The 21,877-nt window shown below is 36.0% G+C and overlaps 1 protein-coding gene across 1 annotated transcript in view; it reads left to right on the top strand.

Annotated features, from left to right (window-relative positions):
- BOD1L1 (biorientation of chromosomes in cell division 1-like 1) overlaps nt 1-19,360 on the top strand; it is a gene marked incomplete at its 5' end in the record, with an annotated part of 35,167 nt that extends 15,807 nt beyond the window's left edge. Inside the window, 15 exons of the mRNA XM_010180323.1 lie at nt 710-777; nt 2,333-2,402; nt 4,919-4,962; nt 5,316-5,403; nt 6,446-6,519; nt 7,176-7,260; nt 8,241-8,314; nt 9,638-9,713; nt 9,794-9,828; nt 11,748-11,793; nt 14,721-14,752; nt 14,868-14,952; nt 15,399-15,552; nt 17,342-17,485; nt 18,676-19,360. Of these exons, the coding sequence (XP_010178625.1) occupies nt 710-777; nt 2,333-2,402; nt 4,919-4,962; nt 5,316-5,403; nt 6,446-6,519; nt 7,176-7,260; nt 8,241-8,314; nt 9,638-9,713; nt 9,794-9,828; nt 11,748-11,793; nt 14,721-14,752; nt 14,868-14,952; nt 15,399-15,552; nt 17,342-17,485; nt 18,676-18,784 (1,184 nt within the window). The remainder of the gene's footprint in view (nt 1-709; nt 778-2,332; nt 2,403-4,918; nt 4,963-5,315; nt 5,404-6,445; nt 6,520-7,175; nt 7,261-8,240; nt 8,315-9,637; nt 9,714-9,793; nt 9,829-11,747; nt 11,794-14,720; nt 14,753-14,867; nt 14,953-15,398; nt 15,553-17,341; nt 17,486-18,675) is intronic.
- Between the last annotated feature and the right edge of the window lie 2,517 nt (nt 19,361-21,877).

The raw sequence follows: 21,877 nt of genomic DNA, 5'->3' as shown, positions 1-21,877 counted from the left end.
GTATTATCATGTTACAACTATTTGTACAGGAAAAGCTGTATAAGCAGGCTTTTGAAATAGGTACCTAAAAAAGCTGTAGAAGTCATAGGAAGAAGCTATCTATGTGTCCTGTTTTTCAAATGATTTACGCATACAGCTGTTTCCACGGGGAATGAAATGGATGGGGTTTTAAGACTTTCTGAAATTGCATTGACACCAACAGGAGCTACTGAGCTTTCAGTTTATGGAAATTGGATAATTTTAGAAGTTATTGCTCTAGAGCGTATGGATTTAGATCTAATTGTCACTTAAAGAAAAATAATATAGTTAGTATTAACTCTTAGCTCTGCATTCATTAATACAGAGGTAATTTGCTGTTTGGAATTTGGTCTGAAAATCTGTTGGTGTTTTTTTTAAAGAAAAAGCAAGGAAAAAAAGCCAAAGTCAGAAGTCATAAATAAGCTGTGGTAAATCCTGATAGCCCATATTTTCCAATCCTTTGTGTTTAAGAAAAGTGTAGAAGTACTTATGTTCTTGCAGATCTGAAGTGGGGGTTTTTTGAGCTGGTTTGCCGCAGACAGACTTGCTGTTGTTTCCATTGACTACAGGGAGGGATTAAGTTCATGTGCTGTGTTAATGAGGTGGTACTGAGAAATACCATCCTACTATAGCATGACATAAATATAGCATAATGTAATATAATAATTTTAACATATTTGTCTTTCATTAGGCAATAATGCAGCTTTACCAAAGTTGGCAGAAGATCTCGAATTTGCAAGTAACTTGAGAACTGACGAGGTATTTATGTTATTTTGAAAATTTTTACTATACTGTTTCTTGTATAATTACACATCTTGCTAGGGTTTCTTACTACCTTTTGATTTTTGTGCAGCAAAAATGGCATTTGAACTTCAAAATATTTGAAGGGTCTTTTTCAGATTATTCAGCCGTACTTTTCTAAGCGGGTGACATTTAAATTTTGGGCTGTCTGTGTTATTCTGTGGTAGAACCAATTCCCTCATCCACGTTCCTCCTGCAGTCATAACATCCAAGTTTGCTTTTTTTTTTTAGAATTGGTCATGCTGTATACATGCTGCTTGTGATAGTACTTGTAAAATAGTCATACATGCCTTAGCACTCACAGCTGGCAATCATTAGTTTAGGGCTTTGAAATAGTAAACGTACACTGTGTTCATTTCATTGTATCACTTCCTTGCTTGTTGCCTGTCTTCAGACTCGCCTACTCTGTGTGTTTGAGGAACACTTGCTACTGTTCTGTACTGTGATAACTACAGCCCATTATCTGCTGTGACAGAAGAGTAGGGCATCCTACATAATCCAGAATGTTGGGGCTCACGGTCACCTGTAGCTTGTGTAAGACCACCATTGAGCCTGCCCATTTGTGTGACTGTGCTATGATCCCTTTTAGGAGGGATTCCAGATGGGTTAATTCTTCATTCAGATGCTGAACTGGATCTATGTATTTGTATCTTACCCGACTCTGATAATAAGCATTTTGAGGGAAAACATGGTACAGAGACTCCCAAGCATCTGTGGGTCTGCAAAGGGTTACCGACTGCAGCTCCAGGGCAGACCAGTTGAGTATTTCTGAACCATAGTTTTGGTGCCTGGAATGCAGTTAAGGAAAATCCAAGTCAACTTCAGTCTGGTGGGATTTATTCATTTGAGTTGAGTTCCACCTGCAAACAGCTGTACTGTTTGCCAGCATAAGGTGGTCCTAGAGTCAGTATAGCCATGTTTACATGGCACTGTATCTGATTATACATACAGTATTATCTATGCAACAGTAACATATCACTGATCTGCACTTGAATTGAAAAAAAAGTGCACTGGGGGAGGGGGGGCGGGGAACAACAAAACAAAACACCACCACCAACAAAAAGCACAAAAAAACCCCGCAACCCCAGCAAACAAACAAAAAAAGCCCCTATAAGTTGAAAAAGAGCTTAGTGTACCTTGTTACACATTGCAGATACTTTTTTTTTTCTGTATATTTGAGCATTTCTAGAATATTGTTCATATCTGGAATTCCAACTAGGCATTGAACCTTGACTTCCTGAGATTTCTCTTGAGAGCTTCTTTTTTTAAACTTATCTATGGTACCAGTGTTGATTTGAAGGTCAAGGTTGGGCACTATACTGTTCAACGGTAATGTGACTTAGCACTGCCAGTGTTCCTTACTAATATTTGTACTGCTACCTTAATAAGAAAGCTCTTGAAGACTTCTGTAGATCACGATAAGTCAATGTTCATCATGACATGAGGGAGGGGAGCCAGACATGCTTGTTCTGGATGTCTGCATTATTTTTGTTTCTTTTGATTTTGTGTTTAGCCACAACAGCCTGAAAGTCCAAGAAGTGAAGAGGGATATGTGGATCTTCATACTAAAGAGTTTCAAAAAGGTGATTTTTATACTGATAGCAACTTTTGATACTGATTTGACTATTACTTATGGTGGGAGGATTGTAGATTTGATATGTACTATTTTTAGAGAGATTGAAGCAAAGCCTGCAGAAATCTCCTCAAAATGTTTGTAGGAGCTTATGTGGATTTGCATTTGGTTTGTGGGATAGAAGGGTCAGCCTCTTCTTCCAATAAGATGTGCTGAAAGAAAGGTGGAAAGCATTTAGGATTTTAAAAAGGTAGACTGCTAACGTTCTGTTTAAAATCAATAAATACAGAAAAATTTTTGCTGAGAAAAGATGCAGAGACTTCCCCAAAGAATGGCTTTTTGTCTTACAAACTTAGAGCATCCTTGTTTCCAATGTTGTGACAGGCCCTTTGAGGACATGACAAGAGTGAGTACTGTGTGACTTAAGTCAGAAACTTTACGGAAAGATTTTTTTTTTCTTCTTTTTTGCTCTGCAGAAGATTACAATATTTCTGGCCATCCACTGAAATTTGAAGAGCACTTATAAGTAGGTAATCACCTAGCTAGAAATCTCAATTAGTCAACTTTGATCAGTCCTCAGGAATTCCTTTTACTGTATTAAATTAGTATTCAGTAGGATAAGGCAAAAAAATAATCCCCGTTTCTCAAAGCCATGTCATTTTAAAATGTATTGCAATTGTTTGGCTTTCCTATTAAAGCAGGAAACAAACCCCTACTTTGTTCCCATCTTGATGGATTTTGTGCTCCAGATGTGTTACAAAGATGTTTACAACACTACCAGATGAGAGCTAATCCTCAGTTAATAGAGTAACAAGCAAAACTGAAGTGAATTCCAAGAGATACCAGTACTGCTGCATATAGAGTCCAAAGAGGTTAATGATGTATGTCCTCTTATGGAAGTTTACAGCTGAAAGTCTAAAGACTGTGCAGGGACACACTGTGAAGCTCACTTGTAAATTTTTGGACTTGCATACCAAAATAACTATTTAGCAAATAGAAAACAGAAAGAGGAGTAAGGTGAGATGTGAGCATTGCTATGAAAGTTTGGATTCCTTTTTATTCTTAGATTAGGTCAAATTCACATACCTGTTTTAAGGGGGGGTGTATGTTCATCTAAGTGATAACAGGCATGTTCTGCTCACAAGGAAGAAAATGTAAACCCAAAGAACTAGTTAGAAGAATGTGGTCTTCAGGACAGCAGGTCCAAAACCTGAACCAGCTTTTCTATACTATAAGGTTTCTTTTGAAGTGTCTGAAAAACTGGCAGTTTACATCACTTGATCACCCACATAGACGGTACTTAAAATTTAAAATTGAGCTAGCTGTGATAATCTTGTTTCATGTAAAATGTTTAATGAAAATCCATGTGTTGTGTAAATCATGTTGGATATGACACGCACTGAAGAATAATATTTTGTAGCTCTTGGTGTAGAGATTTTTCTTTTTCTCCTCCACCACACAATAATGTCTCTTTATATATGTATATATATATACATACATACATGCATATATACATATAGTTTAACGTACATAAAAGGAAGTTGTTTAAAAGACAAATGTGTGTTCTGTCATGAGTATGAACAGCAGAGACGGTAGTTTAGTAGTCCAGGATTCCTTGGAATGTAAACAAATCATTGCTGTTTGAGTGGGTAGCATCTAGCTCTTCATTTGACACTGCTTTAAAAATTGAAAGATGTGCAACTAAACAGTGTAGTTGTGTAAGAATTATTGCTAAAACATGAAGATTTAAGATGTGAGCTGCAAATTATATAAAATTGAATGTAGAATAGAATGGTTTTATTTTGTCATAGGTTTGTGTTCTTGCTGTAGCCAAAAAGAAAACTGCTTGGAATGTTTTAGCAGCTTTTTTAAAATTAAAATATTAATTCAGTGCCTTTATGAATCAAATTTCAAGGGTTCTGTAGGATGCTCGATTGAGCAGCTTCTTTATGATTCTCTTTATGTATCTATATGGAATGGCTTTGAAAGTTACTGATTTTTGTGATGTGGAGGGTTAAGGTTCTACTCTACCAGAGTTAAGAGTACAGCAGAGTCTAGCAATGACAATTTCCATATGCATACTGTATCAGCTCCTCGTCTCACTAGTACAATTATGCAAACTTTAGTTCTCTGGAAGCATAATTTTACAGCATAGCTTTTGTTGCATTTTACTTCATCTTATGATGCAGCATCTGGGCCTGTGATGAAGAAAATTGTGATTTCTTCAAATGCTAGAACTATATTTGAAATATCAATGTTACCATGTATCTTAAAGATGACAGCCCCGTGTTTGCCTGTATTTTAGCTGTAAAATTACTCTTAGTTATCCTATGCTTTAGGAATCCATACTCTGTTGGGTTTTTTTTTTGTTCAAATATTGTTAAAGAGAAGACTGAATACTGCTTGTTTCCGGCATTGAAAGTAAGTTTTATATAGTTTTCAGGTACAAAGAGGTGAAGTAGAAGATACTATGATACTTTGCTCTTGCTTAGCTCTTCTGATTATTTTTATAATTGTTTTTAATAGATTTGCTGCCGAGGAATATTGCATTAGAAAGAGAAACTTCTCATGTAAGTTCTTGGTTTTTACATTTGATCTCTAAGCCTGCAGCTTTTTTTCCCCTTGCTTGCATTCACTTGTATTTACATTAAATATTCTCTAAAGGAAAATACTTTTTTTGTATATTCAGAGCCTGTGTATGTTGAGACTCTGCAGCTGTGTAGGTTGATGTCTAATTATTCTTTCAAGTTTGCCAGTAAATAAATCTTCTTGTATTGTTGTTCCACAGTCTGAGTATTTCAAGACTGTTGTTAACTGACAGAAAGAGAAGCTAGCAAGTAGGAAAAACTTTCTCCCTTCTGTGTTTATAAACTTTATGGTATAAAGAAGGTAAGGAGTTATCTTTCCTTGTGTCTGTGTGTAGGTGGAAAACTTGGATACCCACATAACTGAAGAACATCAATCTAGAGGAATACAATGTGAATCTTCAGAAACAATGGATAAAGAAAAATGTAAGTGATGCAAATCTACACAAATTTGTGTAAAGCTTTTCTGCTGCAAAACAAAGGTCTACTGTGATGCTGTATTTTTTTATTTTTGAGGAAAAAGTAGAATATGGAGAATTCAAAACTCCAAAGCAATTGTTCTTCCCAAACTTTTAATATTACACCTAATATATTTGATAAAAATATGGCAACAAATTTAATACTGCATGGAAAAGTATTATAGTAACTTTTTCAATTGTAATTGAACAAGCCTTTTTTTGTTTAGTCTTTATTTACTAATTTTATCCCTTTTAAATAAAACACAGGGAAGGAATATAAAGCTGAGGAAAGCTGATCATCAGAGGAAAATCTAGCCATTCAATAGACTTTGAAACTGGATCCTTCCTTCTGCTAGATTGGAAAGAACTAAGTTTTAGTGTAATCTTTTATCTGTCTAGAAGCCTAAAGTGAGAAGGAATTCAGTCCATTGAGTGGCATAAACATTTATAAGTTAAAGTTAGATAAATGTAGACATTTAGAAATAAATGAGACATTTTGCTGACATAAGAGCGACTATGTAATACCTATTCAAACTCTGCTTTTGCAAAACAATCTAAAAATTAGGATAACTAATAGTGACATTTTTTACAGTATTTTTTTCATTGTGCTTCTAAGAATTTTGATTTGATGAAGTGAGTTATTAGAAGTCATGCTGTATTCATTATAGTGTCCCACATAGCATTAACTGCTTTCTCTGTCTCTGGGCGAGCTGAGGTTGAAGTTCATATTTTATTTCTTGATGTGGTACTTGTCACACTTCAATTTTGAGTTATCTTTAAAAACAAATAAACAAAAGAAAACACCACCACAAACATTAAATTCTTTTTTGCAGTTGTTTTGTCTTCCATTTTAGTTAGTTAGTGTAACTGTCTTTTCATATTTTTGTAAATAAGAAGCTACTTTTCAGAATCTTTTGATTTACACTAAGGATGACCTGATATAAAAGTGGCATAAAAATCTGACAAATGCAGAAAGCACTTTTTTAACACTTTGAACTGTGTTTTTGCAGGCAGCCAGCCTGTTGCTCAGGATGTGAGAAAAGATGAAGAACAGTGTTCCAAAACAAAACCTGATAAGATCAAGGTATTTTCAAGAACGTTTTTTTAAATGTTCTGCAATTGTGATGCAAATAAGATGGAAGTCTAAGTTTTTATTTGTATAGCAGTTTATTTTGGGAGGTGTTTTCATTCTTAACTGTAAAATACTTCTGCATTGTTGAATACAAAATATCTGACTATAGAATGATACTCACTTTTCAAGGGGGAGACAAAAAAAAAAGGCAGGGGTCTGTGGTGTTGTGCACAGCACCTGAATTCCTTTGAGTTGGGGTGAACTTATTTGCACAGTAGTTAGGAGCTTGGTATTGCATGGAGCGTTGCTGGATCCCAGCTGTCCAGTCAGTTCAGCATCTTCATGGCCATACTGATCTGAGTTTTTTGAGAGGGTGTCGGACTCTACTCGAGTTCTGGGTTTGCACTAATCCCTTCTAAGTTGAAACAGGAATTCGGGACAAAGTAGGTGTTCCTTTTAAAAGTATGTACAGAATATTTGGGACTGTCTCACCTGTTGATTTTGATGAAGCTTCTCAGCATCAAAGTTTTAAGAGACATTACAAAATCTTGATGAGCAAAATAAAATGAGATGTAGGTTTGTTGGTTTGTTTTTTTTTCTAAGTAGCTGACAATTATCTTTAATTTCTAGTAAGATGCAGTTTTCTTTGTTGTTTCAAAATCATGTAGGAAGTTACTTCAGGTGATACAGCAGTAGTGTCCAAAGAAATTGATGTAACACATACACCTCCTAGAAGTACTATGGAAGAAAAAGGTAATGAAACTACTCATTCTCAGCAATTTTCTGAACTAATACTGAGTCTTAATTTCTTCTCATTTGAATGATTCTGAGAGAAATCAGGAACTTGACATGAGTTTGATTCCAGCAAATACTTGCATATATTCTCTAGTTGTTTTCTGTTCTCTTACTGCTATCAAATAATGCACTTATCCTAGTTCCTTTAATGGTGACAGCAGGTTTGAGGTTTCTGCTGTGCTATCACCCATCCGCTCTGTTATTGCTTCAGTATGTATCTTGGGTAGGAAAGCTAATTGCAGATAAACAAATGGATAGGGAAATGGCATGACTGGGGTATGTGATAAGAGCTTCTAACTCTGACCACAAAGAAGAGATGTCCTTCCATGAAAAGCCATGACATATTCACTGTCAAAATCAGTCCTGTTCGTTTCTTTAGAGAAATCAACCAGGAAGGAGTGCAACTTGCACTGTCACCTTTGACTTAATAATTGCACCAAAATAAATAATAGAATGTGGTCTGTCCACAGTGTTAATATTGGCTTTGATGTAACTTCAGTCTGTCTTTGTGTGATCAGTGTGTCCTCCCTAATGTTAGTTTGACCTATTCGTAGTTTTGTCTCTCCAGTGAGAGTATTGACAAGTCTGAAGCTGTTCTGCAGTGATGTTGTATCCTCAGCTTGCTGCTTCATGGAATGTAGGAGAAAATTGAATAGCGGCTTGTATTTATTTTACCATTTTACAATGGGTCACATTCTTGAGCTTTTGCTTTTAACTTAAATTGGAAGACCTGTCTAATTTCTCTAGTTTCAGGGAAGCATTCTGGCAGACCAATATATTGTTGCTACAAGGCAAATAGTGGTAATTTCTGATGGCTGTTTTTAGGGAATTTTGGGCTACAGAATGAAATAATGCCTTTAGTGCAGAGATTGTGGCTTGTACCTTTGTCTAATAAAACAAAAGTGTACAGTTTCTCTCCTTTTTTTGTGTGTGTGAAGATGAATTTGCCATCGAACAGGAAACAGCTGAAAAAGAAAAGCATGGTCTAGAATCAAATGAAAATTCTCCAGAGGTGAGTGGTCTAATTCGTGTTAACTGAGGTAGCGCAGGTTCACACTGAAAATAAGTACTTCGTGTTTTCTTGACAGCAATATTAAAACTTTGACTTCACCAACAAGGCAGTAGCTGTGAAAATTCATTTGGTACTGTAAAGTGCCAAAGACTTGGAGTTCTGTGCCACAAAGTATAAACTCACAAACAATAAGACATCAGTGGTTGATTATTAAAGTAGAAGTAACTTCCTTTCTACAAGTAAGTTGTCTGTTTTAAGTTGCATAGAAAGCTATTCTATAGAGTTGTATTATATAGAAACTGTGTTTTCTGAAAACCTTGTAATTGAGACATGGACATGTTAGTCACAAGCAGATATGACTTGGCTTTATTGTCACTCAACAATTTTAAAACTATTCATGCTGTCTCTTAGGCATATACTTTTGATATGCTTTTGTGGTAGTTGTAAACAAATGTCTGAAACATAGAGATTAAAATTGTTGCTGACCCCTAGAAATAGACACAGTCCTCATAAAACCGTTGGGTTTTGTCTTTTTGCTTCTTTGTCTCTCATTTGGAAGCAGAAGAACATTTAAAGAACAATTTTACATTTGTTCATTCAAATGTAAGATCCACAAAGATCCACTGCAGGGGGAGACATCCGCTAGACTTCAGTAAATGCTGAACTGGGGCACTTAACCTTTCCTTGTAAATAGGACAAAGTCTGTTCTTGGGGATCTTTGCGATATGAACATCTGACCATATTCATTACATAAACTTGTCTTTCAAAGCTTAAACTTCAGAGTAAATGGCCTTTTTTTTTTTTTTAATTGAACTCCTTGTTCATATGGAGAATGTCACCAATCTGTGTATTGGGATAACTAGGATATTGACTGTTTATTAGCACTTGCTCAGCTGTTACAATGCCTGTATGACATGGCATTAGGAAAATGTGCTTACAAAGTACAACGGTTGGAATTCTTGTAAAGACTGAAAACGTGGTGGGATATATCGGGTAATCCAGCAGCATTTGCGAGACCAAGTGATAGGAGTTGTTGAGGGGAAGGAGGTAGAAGGCACTATGTTCTCAGGAGTGCTTTGTGCCTGAGGCCACCCACAGAGAATTTTGTATGATTGGGAGTTGCCTTGTTTCTTTTCAACTGTACCAATGGATTTCAAAACAGGCAGTGTCTCTTCCTATGAAACCTGCCTCATCTGTATTTTTTAACTGACAAGCACTACTTCTGCTACTATCAGATTATGAAATTATCAAAGTATTTGTATTATACTGCTCAAATGCTAAATGTCAGTTACAGCAACTAAAGTATTTTTGTCCTTTTAATAGGAAAATCAGCCTGTAGTAGTGAAACGGAAAAGGGGAAGGCCTCGTAAATACCCTCTTGAAGCTGTACAGCCTGGTGGTAAGTAGTTCATAATACTTGAGTGGAAAAACAAGGAAAAGAGTGACATGCAAGTTCTGAATTCATATTTCTTCCTTCAGGTGGGGAGTCAAAAGCTGATATGAGCACTGGGAATGTAAGTGCCTTTATTTTGTTTGGGTGCATTTAAACACAGTAATTCAAGAGCCATTTACCTGTTTAAACAGTTAACGGTATTTCAGAAACATCTTACAGAAAACTTGATAATTGAGTTCAGTCTAAGCAAGCAAAAACTATTATTAATATCTCCTAATATAATTGAACTTTGGAAGCGAAATACAAGAAGTCGGAACACAGCAAATAACCTATAGCAGAACCCACCTTAGTACAGCATACTTAATACAGATCTTAGTGTTACTCTAGCCAGCAATGCACAGTGCGTAGACTGAAATTCTAATTGTGTGCACATATGTATTTTCATTTATGCTGAGAATAATTTTTGGCCTGAATATCAAGAGTGACTGTTTTGAAAAGTGGAGATTTTTTTTTTCCTCTGTGGAACCTATCGTAATAGTAGCTCATAGTAACTCTTTAATATCTGTAAAATAAAATGCAGTTGTATTATCTATATTACAATGTGTACAGTTTGTTCTAAAGATAGAGACGTGCTGGTTAGTAACTTCAGAGCTCACAAAACATACCTCTGTCTTTTAAATAAATTTAATATATTAATTTCTTAACCCTCATGAAGTACCTTCACTGCTAAGGAAGTAGTCTGCTGGGAGGGTTTCTGCAATCCAGCTGGTTTACAGCACAGGGTGGTAATGGATCAGGCATACCTGTAGAGTACAACTAGTTGGATTTATTCTGGTGGAAGGCTTCTCTTGGAATTCCTGTATGTCAGAATCAATATAGAAAAGAGGCGATTTTAAAAACAAACTTGTATTGAAACTCATGTTGTCTACCTGCTTGCCTGGTGAGGCGCAGGCTGGCATAGGTGTCAGAAGCCTTGGGAATTTACCTAGGCTATAGATAGCAGGAGTTCTTGTCCCTGCTTGTTCTGTCCCTGCAGCATTTCAGACAGCCTTTGAGTCCTGTCCATTTGTCAGCTCTGGTGGAGTTTTGTTTCAGAATTCCTAGTCTTTCCTAATTGATTTTTTTTTTCCAATATTCATTTCATGAAATGGAATTTGAACAAGTGTGGTGTTTGGGGTATTTTTTAATTTTTTTGTGATTGAGGGGGTTTCTTTATTATTATTTGGGGATTTGTTGGGGTTTTTTGGGGTTTTGGTTTTTGTTCTGTTTTTTTTTTTCAAATAAACCCCCTCAGAAATAGATATGCCTTGGCACCCTCAGTACTGGAACAGAGTCCTCTTCTTCTAGTTTGACTATTTTAAAGGTCTTAGTGATGATGGATTGGTGTGTCAGTCAGTTACAGGCTGGCTCCAGGAGAAGCAATATCAGCCCTCCATCTGAGACAGTGGTTCTGTAGGGTGAGATATTTTCTTTGCATGACAGTTTCCCCTAGGCTGCTTTGAGAAGATGTTGCTGCTTCAAAAGAAGCATAGACATCCTAAGTTGTTCAGTGATGAAAACAACTGGATTTTTTGGACAGTCATCATAGGACATTATGTAATTTTACATAGCTGTTTCTACGTTGAGTAAAGACAGAATTCTGTTGACTTGTAATTCTGCAAACCCATATGTGACTACATGAAGTGATTGCACTAAACTTTTTTGTATTGTTGATAATTAAGATTTCAGAAATGTATTTGACTGAAACTGCTTTTAGCTTTGTCTTTTATTGCAATAACTTTAGTGTCAGGTTACTGAAACTGCTATGATTTCTTTTGTTTATGGGCTGATTTGACTTATTTCAAATTTCTATCAGACATGGAAAAACGTATGCTGCTATTAAACTCAGTACAAACTTTATGTATATTCTTTAGGATGGTCATGTTTTCTAGATTTGCAGATAATGTTCTACTATGAATGGGAGCAAGTTTCTGTTTATGTAATACAATCCTGGATTATTCTGATTTTCTTTAAATTAAAAAAGCTACTTTTTTATTTCAGCTGCAGTTTCCTGTCTTTGCAAGTAGAGGAAAAACATCTCAAACAGGTAAGAAAAATGATACCTGTTTTAACAAATAAAACAAAGATGGAAGAAATAGAAGAGAGTTTTCAGAAAAATCACATGGATCCTTCCTTAACAGCATGTCTGACAGTCAGTATTATCATGTGAAAACATCTGAGTAAACAGCACAGTGAAGACTTGTCCCCAGTTCCTTCTGAGTTTCTAATTTAATTTTAAAAATAAAAGCAGCTTGGTAAGAACTTATTTCAAAGATGCAGCTGCACTGTTAAGTGCTAAATAACATATTGCAGAAGACACAAAATAACTTGGTTTTGTGTATAGGCACATGGCATAGCTTCAGGGGCAGGTAGGTACCCCATCAAACTGGTTCTTTGTGACTGTTTTCCATTTCTGCTTATTTTCTTTCATACAGTGACTATCAATCACACTTACTACACTGTTTTAAAATTTCAAATTTTGTTCAGTAATTTGGATTATCTGTGGATATATGTCTAAAGAGCTTAGTGGTACCTTGAAAGCATATTTCTTTCTCCTTTCACGCAACTGCTGTAAGATCTTTAGAAGACGGTTACTTAACTTCACTCAGAAATGTACTTTAGTGCATCAAACTGAAGTCAAATACAGTGAAATACTTTTCTATTTTTCTTTTCTATTCAAACATCTGTAATTTGTAACAGGTCAAACTTTGGTGAATTTTAGATTATGTAGTTAATTTTTCATGTGTACTGAGTCTGAACTTCCCTGGTTGCTTAAATGTATCTTTTTAATTATGGCCATTCATAAAATAGACTTTAAAATCCGTTCAGGAAGCAGATGAACCTAAAGGGCAGGTTTAAAAAAAGGGGTTAAAAACAAATACAAGCATTCATGCACCAAATCTGAGGGAAAAAAGTCTTCAAAACTAATCTTCTGGAGTTTCCAGAAGTTGAGGCTTCTACAGAGATATTAATCTGGCTGCACTGCACATACTGACTATTTCCTATTTTCTCTACATTTGTTAAAATGTCGGCTTTAATCCATATGCTTCAGAATGCTCTGGAGTGTTGGCTGGTTGTGAGGTGCTTGGTTTCTGTTAGCTGCAGAGAGAACAGAGAAGCATGCAAGAAAGGTGTGAAAGTGCATTCTGGCTTGTTTTTTGTTCAGAAGCACATACACCAGACTGTGTACTTCTAAAAGCTTAGTTTAGTGTTTTAAGTAACATTTTGTTTTCCAGGTAAAAGGCTGTTGACATCAGTGATACTAAGAAGAGTGTATAAAGTGGATGAAATATCCTGTTAAACTTCTCATCATATGTTAGCATTCATGTGAGGAAAAGGGTTGAAAACCCCTGGTGGTGAAAAGAAAACAAAGTGCCAGCCCTCTGTGCAGTTCATTTATACTGGTACTTTGTGGGTCTTCTGCACACGGGTTTGTGATCAGGATAAACTCGCATATAGAGTGGGAAGCAGAGACTTTGTTGTCAGTCAGTACAACTCATGCTGTTAAGAGGCATCTGGTTTCTGAAGGCAGCATCCTCCCATAGCACTGATGCTGAACTTGAAACTGAAATTACTTTGTACTAATCAGTGGTTGCTGCTGTGAATTTAGTAACATTTTAAAATACTGTAGACATTTTCACATCCTAAAGAGAGGGTTTTATCTGTTAAGAAAGGGTGTCTTGTGCATACATGGAATATTTTCCAATCGAAAAAAATATTTTTCTACAAATTTGCCAGAACTTGCCAGAATTTTGAAGCATCTGTCTTTTGAACACAACAGAACTAATGAATTATGGTTATATGTTAGACCTGTTTTGTGAAAAATACTTAATGCAATGGACAGTCCGATGTATTGCATCTCTTTACTGACTAGTTAAACATCTTTGGTTTTTATTTCACTTGCTTTTATGTAGAAGTTTGTTTTTTTTCCTGTAACCTTAACAACGGAACATCAAAAACCTTGTGTGTGTATTTTAGAATATGTTTCTGCACTTGGAGATCTATTTTTGATCCACTGCATTAACATTCTTCTGTTTGTTCTCTCAGTGTAACTGGTGATGGTGTCCCTTATGTAGCTTTCAGGAAGCAAAAATAGAAAACAATTTTATGGTAGGGGAAAAAGGCATAAGAACTTGCTTTTGTTGAGGTTGCTTATCTCCTTCTATTGCTAAAGATTTTTATTCTTGCAGTGTTGCAGATAATTCCATTTGACAAAACTAAAAAACTTTGCAAAATAATCTGTTTGTTATCAGAAAGTTAGTCGGGCTAGAAGTGGTAAGCATCTACCACAGAGAGAGGCCAGGTAGAGACATGGGTTGTAGGGTTACAAGCGCATTTTAGCATGTGCAGGCCAGTCTGTAAGAAGTACTGAATTGGATTTAACAAATACTTCGACAAAGTCACATAATTTGCATACCAGGTATTAGACAGAATTTAAATACTGTCTTTTTGAGCTACAGCCATTTTGGTACTTCACCATGGGCATGGTTAAGCACTAGAACGGATTGCCTGGAGGGACAGTGTTCTTGGAGGCTTTCAAAATTGGATTGAACAAGATCTTGAGAAGTATGATCAGATCAATTAATTTAGCCGTGCGTTGGACAGGAGGTTGGACTGGATGATCTCTAGAGGCCTCTTCTAAGCTAAATTTTTCTGTGTTTCTGTAATTGGTTGACAGTAGTTAAAAGGGGTAAGTAACTTTTGCTTTTTCATTAAAACAAAACTGCGTATGCAACAAAGCAATAAATAATGTCAATCATATAAAGCCTTACTACTTTAAAAAAAAATCATTGGTCCAGTCTCTGTATATAATAAAATACAACAAAGCTATATTCTAAATTAGATAGAAACTTTAAATGTTTTTGGAGCATCTGTGATGTTTATGCAAATTTGACAGTTTGAAAGAAGTCCTTTTTAAAGTGATTGGTGAAAGATTTGAAGTTCAGGATTAAGTTTTTTTTGCTTTCTTTTTAGGTGCAGACATATCTAATAAGAAAGAAATAAACGTAAGTGCAACTGTTTTAATTTGTAAGTTTATAAGCAGTATGTAATGAAAAACATCTGTCTTCTCTTTAAATTAAATTGGTCTTGCCTTACTTGCTTCCATTTTATTTTTTCCAGGAAGATGAAGCTGAGAAAGCAGAAATGATTGTGCGTAAAAGGGGAAGAAAGCCCAGGCGTTCTCTGGTTCAATCAGAGGAAACCGGTAAAAACATGAAACTGTGCTCCTCCTAATGGAATGAGAAGATAGTACTGTGCCTTTCTGTTTACTAATAGTGACAACATAAGCTTTATTCAATTTTCCTTTCTTGAGGAAAAATCATTGCCGTACAGCTAGTGTAAATATTATGTAAATATGTGTAAATTGCTGTAATCTTAAGTCAGAATTGCTACATCCCAGATGCTTCTGTCAAACCTCATGAATTTTCTATGAATTCTGGCTTTGAGCTGCATAAGTAAACTATGGTGAATGTGTTAGCAAGATTAAGTCAAACAAGTGTGAATTAAAAATGTTGAAGCATAAAGGAAATGGAAAATGACTGACTTAAAATGGGATTTGTGAATAGAACACCTTTTCTAAACTAAGTGTCCATATCCTTTTGGAGGGCTTTTGGAAAATTATAGCACATGTGTAAAATTTTACATGGACAGAAACACTGGAGCCAGAAAGAAAATGTCGCAAATTAACGTCTTCTGAAGATGAACTGAAAGAGCAGGAGGAAGGTGAGGAAGAAGATGGGGAGGAAGATGATGAAGCACATTCTGGGGCCACAACTAGGTCAGCAACAAGACTAGAGGCGCAAAGGTAACTGTAATAGCAGGCGTTTTTCTACTTTGTTCTCCGTTGCTGTGGCATTTGTTAAGGGTTTTTTGATGTTTGTTTTTCATTCTGAAATTGACAGAAGTTTCCCAAAGAACTTCTCCTGCTCCGGCAGGGGGATTGGACTAGATGATCTTTTGAGGTCCCTTCCAATCCCTAACGTTCTGTGATTCTGTAACTTGATTCTAATTCTAGTGCCACTCTTCTAGGGTCGAAGAGGCAAAAGGGGAGGTGGGGAAACTGTTAGGGTCTCAAAAGACATGCTTGAATATGTCAGAAAGTAGGAATTGATGCTGTTAGCAGCCTTCACCCTCATGATATCTCAGAAGTGAGTCTAAGAACTAAAGTTCTGATACGTAAAAAGGGACCTCTGACTTGACTGTGCAGTTCTCCATTTGGTACTTGGAGTTGAAACAAGGTGGAAATGTCCGTTTCTTTTTTCTAAATATTATCGAAGTTAAATGCACGAACCTGCAATACTGGAGGATTTAATTTCTAGTATGGTGATCTGCAAACTCAGAAGGCAGTCGTACCGCAGAAGACTAGTGCGGTAGCAAGAGCTCTGTTTTCAAGAAGCCATTCTTCATCTACCCTAGCCTAGGTCTGCCATTTTGTAGGCAAACTGAATTATAGCAGAGCTCATCCTCTTGACTTTGTTATGGAAACAAAGGAAGTTAGCGGCTTTGGGAAGTTTTAATTTATGTTGTTGCCTTCCAAACAGAATTGGAGTTCAAGCTCTGTTTTTATGTTCATGGTGAGATTTCTGTAAATTCACTGGATTTAGTTAATTCCTAAGGATATTGTAGTGTATGTTAGCCTTTGGGACTTACTTGAAGTACTGTTCACAGTGTGCTCTTGAATTCATCATTTCAGAGCCAAATCAGAAAGTAGTTATGTAGTCCTCATTTCCATAAAAACTGTGAAGGTTTACCACTCCCACTTAGCGAGCAACAGTTTCGTTTCTGTTAAGGCAAAGGGACTTCTTTTCATCTCACATAATTGTTAACTCTAAAATTGTAGTAAGAGTTTAGATATTGGTGCTTTTGTTCTGATGGCTTGTATAAACATCTGCTTTTTTATTTATAGATTTATGTGCTTGTTTTGTGTCTCAGATTTCCAATGCTGTCTTTCTAGCTTTGACTGTAACAAAGCATCTCTGTCTTAAGGTGCTGCTAAGAGTCTGCATTTTATAAGTAGCATTTGGGAATAATCCTGTGAAAGGGGCTGCTGGTTCATCTTCAGTATTGCTGAATTATCAGTGTTTTTGACTTAAGTGACCTGATTTCCAAACTGTGAAGTTGATCACCAGTAACCAATTTTTCATGTTTCTGAACTGGTGGATACTGAAGCTAATATGAGTTTTTAGTTATCCAGTGTAAAGAAAGTTCTCTTTTCTTCTGCAGCCTGTTTGCTGTTGCTTGTTTTATTTTTCTGCTGGTACTACAAGCTGCTTTTTTTTTTTTTTTAAACATGGACACTTATATGCCAGAATTATTGCAGTTTTCAAACTAAGATTTTTTTTTTTGTTAAATACTAAATATTGTTGGTAAAGAAGCCTTTTGGTTCTACATTAGTTATGAAAATTCACAGCTCAGCATTGCAGTTCGTGTCCTGAAGCATGCAAATGTTTTTTTTCACTGTTTCTTTTGGCAGCTTTGATTTATTTGTTTCAAGTACTGTGCAGTCTTAATTTTCTGCACTTGGAATGCAAGAAGAAAGTGACTTGGTAAAAGTATTTTGTTATATATGCATTCATCATTCTTCTGTGTTACAGAAAGCAGCCCAGCAAGCCAACCACACGTGCAACTTCTAAAAGCAGCAGTCCAAGTTCCATTTCTCCCAGAAAACGGCAGAACCTAGCAGCAAATAAAAGATCTCCAAGTGATACAAAAATTAATAAATCTCTTCCATTGAAAAAGTAAGTATTAAAGTTTAATCCACTTCTATTTGTTTTGGAAGCCACTACATTGATCCTTTCCTCCTATGTAATGTACTGCTTGAAAATCTGAACAGCAGTCTAGCTTTGCTCTTTTCTTTTCTCTTGTGATATATAGAAGCTTTTAAAGGGTTTTCTTCTGTTAATGTTTTTTTCTTTTTCTTTCTTTAACATTTGGAAGACTAGATTTATTTTTTTTTGCCATCCTTAGAAACCTCTTGGGAGAGTCTGAAAATGCAGTATTTAAACTTGAGCTGTGATTCTTTCCTGAATGGGGGGAAGAGCAGCTGCAGTTCAGGTTAAAGCAACATATGACATGATTCTAATGCTTCAAAGACCTTTCTAAAATCAGCTGATAGGAGAAATGCTGAGAGTCCTTATATCAAATTTTTGAAATATTTCGCTTTCCCTCCTTTCCTGGAACACTTAATTTTTAAAGTTGAGATTAAAAAAAAAGTACCAAGGGAGTAATACATGTAATGTACAGTTGCTATTCATCTTGTAGTTTACCTGTAAAATGAGTGATGCCAAATACATTTAGTTGCCATCCACCCTGAGATGTGGCAGCGTCTTCAAAATGAACCTCGGGAACATGTGTATCATGCGTTGGTCAGCTGCCACAGTTCACCTCTTGTTAGTAACTCCGCGTGGTTGTGAATGGCCAAGAGTTAAAGCCACACTTATGATGGGTTGCAGCTGAAATGTGGTGGGCTTATATATAGATGCTTAAATAGAGATAAGGGTACATTCTATCTGCCCGTTATTCTCTATTGTGTATGTGAGATTTAAGCCGCTATTGCTATTTTTCTGTCTCTGTGAGACAGGGTACACGATAATATAGTTCATTGTATTCTGTTATGATCCCCAAGTCTTTCCAAAAGAAAGAGGAGGGAGGAGGAGAGCTCCAGCCTCAGATTCTACATCTGGAGCACTCTCCAACATACAGAATTAGTATGCAATACTCTGCTTTGGTGTGATGGGAGTGTGCAAGGTCTCCCTGTGGTCTGTGCTGGCGTATAATGTCTTAGTAGTAAGCTTTTAAATAATATATCCTGGTAATCTGTGGGAGATGGACAGTTGAGTTCCATCCTCCAAACAGGTTTGTGCCTGACCACTCTTCTTGTTTTATGGGTCCTGCCATTGTTAAAATAATTATTAATAATGCTTTTCAGGTTAAAGATGCAATCTACCAGACGTAAAAGGGAAGACAGCCCAACAGTGGCACGGAGAAAAGGCCAGCAGAAAACAGAGGAGACACCAGTAAAGAAAACCAAACGATAATCTTTACCAGCTAGTACTGTTCATGGAAGAGTCAAAAGAAAAAAAGAAAAAAAACAATCTGTGCTTCTGTTTTTTTAAAGCAAAGGGATTTGCACGTGCTTGTTTCAGAGCTCTAAGTTAATCAATGCAGTATGTTTAAGTTACATTTTAAACAGCTTTATAAACTATTGTTTATACAGAATATTATGTACATTTGTTTCAGATAAAAAATAAGTTTACTTTGTATCTGAATGAAAAACAAAGTAGTTTATATTTTACCACTTGACTAGGAAAGTTGGGGTTTCCCAATGTCACATCCTAATACAGATGCTTCCAACCCATGAGGCACCCCTGGGCCTACTAATACACTTTGTATATAAACTTGTAAAAATAGGTTGTATTTTACTGTGTATGAATCTAATCAATGATGGACATTTTATTTATTATATGGAAAGCATTGGTCTGTAAACTTTAGTATATACCTTAGGTTTTTTTAATTGTATATTTTACATTCTATGCAGATGTCAGTAGGAAACTTCCCCATTGCTCCCCCAGGGCTGTCTAAAACCTGAAGTTCTCTAAAATACGCTCAGACAGTTGGTAAAGTATTTTTCTCGCATGCATTAAAGTAGTTTAGCATAGTGAAAGGGACTTGGCTCCTTTCTGTTCACATTTGTGACGAAGTATAAAATTTAAAATGTAATCTTACTAGATTATATTTTCACTTGTGAATTTATTACCAACCTCAAGAAATAAATAGTATTAGGTTAGATTTATTCACAGTCAGCCAACACTACCCTGAAACAAAACAGTTTTATTTTGCAACTAAACACCCATTCTTTGAGTATTTGTCTTTTTCAACAGAGGGACCCATTGAAATCAAATGTCACTTCTCCTAACTATAGAGCTTCAGCATTTTATGTTATGTTTATACACAGGTATTAAAAATAGAACCTGGTATTATTACCAGAATCTTTTTTTAATGTATATTAACTCTGGTAAGAGCAAATGTTCAAGTGAAGTTGTATATAAAGTTAAACTTTTCTTATGATCAAATGTGTCTCTTGTTATGATGTGTTGAGTTGCCAAACAATCTGAGATTATTTTAAGTGTTTTGTTGATATTCTGGTTTATAATTAAAAGGATTCTGGGGGGATGGAATTTAACTTTTTTTTTTTTCTCTTTGTGAGGTTTTTTGAACTTGTTGGAAGGCAAATGTTTCTGTCAGATATTCTGCTTGGTTTCTTACTGAGATTTTTATATCAAAATTATAAAGTGTTTGCCAAAAATCTGAGTTGCCATATTTTATTGTCCTTTAATTGTATTTCTGTGGAACTTGGTTTTACAAATGTATTTTGTTGGAGCCATATCTACAGGCTTTACCTGATTAGTGTCTTTCAATGTTTACAGGTGCTTATATTTTAGGTATATAAACAGTAGGGTAGTACCTAACCATTTACCAGGTTTACTACACTATAAAAGTAGGTGCACCCGTTTGTTTTTTTCCCTAAGCAAACAAGATTCTAAAAAAAAAAGAAAACCTCTTCGCTCTGAAAATTAATTCCTTTTCATTTATACCTTAACTCTGTTTCCATACTAATACATATCTTGCTAATACATACCTATATATTACTTGCATTAATGTTTATGCACTTCTTCATATGTCCCTGTAGGATAAGTTTTTTCCTTTTTTTTTTTTCCTCTCCTTTTTTCCCCCCCTTTGCACCCTTCAGTATTCATAGACCAAAATTGTAGATTTCTTCTCAGTCTTTGTTCTGTGATGAACTGTTTGGTTTTGAGTTGGTGTTTTCTGGTCTTCCCTGCATCTGTTCTGGTTTTGTTTCCTTACCCCTGAATTCAGTCGTGAGACGGCTCAGCAGGTTCCTAAGGAAGCCCCCACCACACTGTACATTATTATCATTTATTTTTCTCTCTCAGCTGGTAGTACCTCTCCTGCCACAGTACAGTTTGTTTGCATATTTCACAGATTTCCTATTACACAAATCCTATTTCTCCTCTTATGGGTTACAGTGATTGACAGAGCTCCTTGTTGTGTCAGATCCTCTTGACTGTCTGTTGTCTGCTGATCTCAGTAGAGAAATACAACCCTGAAGATTAATGTCAGTCTCTCAGAGTTAACCTGCTTAGAAGGTCCTTCCCCTCAGCAATGGATAACATCTAGGAAAATCCTTTTCTCTATGGAATGTTTCTTTGACCATTCATTAAATTATTCCATAACATGAAGGCATTAAAGGAAATATCTTCCATAAGAGAGCAACTTCTACTTAAAAGTGGTGGGGATAGACTTTAAATTCCACAAACTGTTTTACCTTACCTTTACTTCACTCACTGCATGATAGGATGAGAACAGCATCTTGTTCCTTTTCAACAAAATGGACATTTCTGCCAGGTCCTCTCACTGTAAATCCATGTTTGGATTCTTTTTTTTTCATTGCTTAGTAATTTCAAATGCCCGTCATCTAAATTGCTGTTACACTTTACAGATACAGTAGTGGTCTGCTGTATTTATGCATAACTTGGGCACTGAATGTTTACAGTTTCCAAGTTTTTTATACACTCTCTCCCAGAGACCTTCCTGAGCACATGGAAGGAGGGAGATCAGAGGAATCAGTTTTCCCTTGGGTGCAGCAGGAGGCACATCCATCTTGTTCAGAATTTAGGCTTGTGGTGCAACTTGAACCTTTACATACATACAAAGCAACTATATTTTCCTACTTTGTGCAAATTTGGAGTTCAGGAAAAAAGCTCCTGTTCAGCACCGTGGTGAAACAGCATGTCCTGAGATTTGCCCAAGGCAGTTTGTTTTCACCTTTAGTCTGAGGACATGGCTACCCTGCAACCCAAATAAATTTCTAGACCACTTGGCTATTTTTTTTTTTTGTTACAGTGACTGGTTTCTCTTCCAGTTTCTTCTCTTGAAACTGCTTCATTTCTCTGAGTATTAAAATGCTGAGTGAACCAGAGATGCCCTGGTGGAAGAAGGAGTTCAAGTCCACCCGCTGAGATTTACAGAACAAGAATTTAAATCGTGCTTGCCATACTCAGCTGCCTGTGTTAACCAGCTGACTGTTGGCCAGGTGTCAGTATCTCATC

This window comes from Mesitornis unicolor, unplaced genomic scaffold (assembly GCF_000695765.1).
Source record: "Mesitornis unicolor isolate BGI_N332 unplaced genomic scaffold, ASM69576v1 scaffold38382, whole genome shotgun sequence".
NCBI classification, from domain to species: domain Eukaryota; kingdom Metazoa; phylum Chordata; class Aves; order Mesitornithiformes; family Mesitornithidae; genus Mesitornis; species Mesitornis unicolor.
Note: the sequence above shows the minus strand (reverse complement) of the source record. Positions and strands in the feature narration are given on the sequence as shown.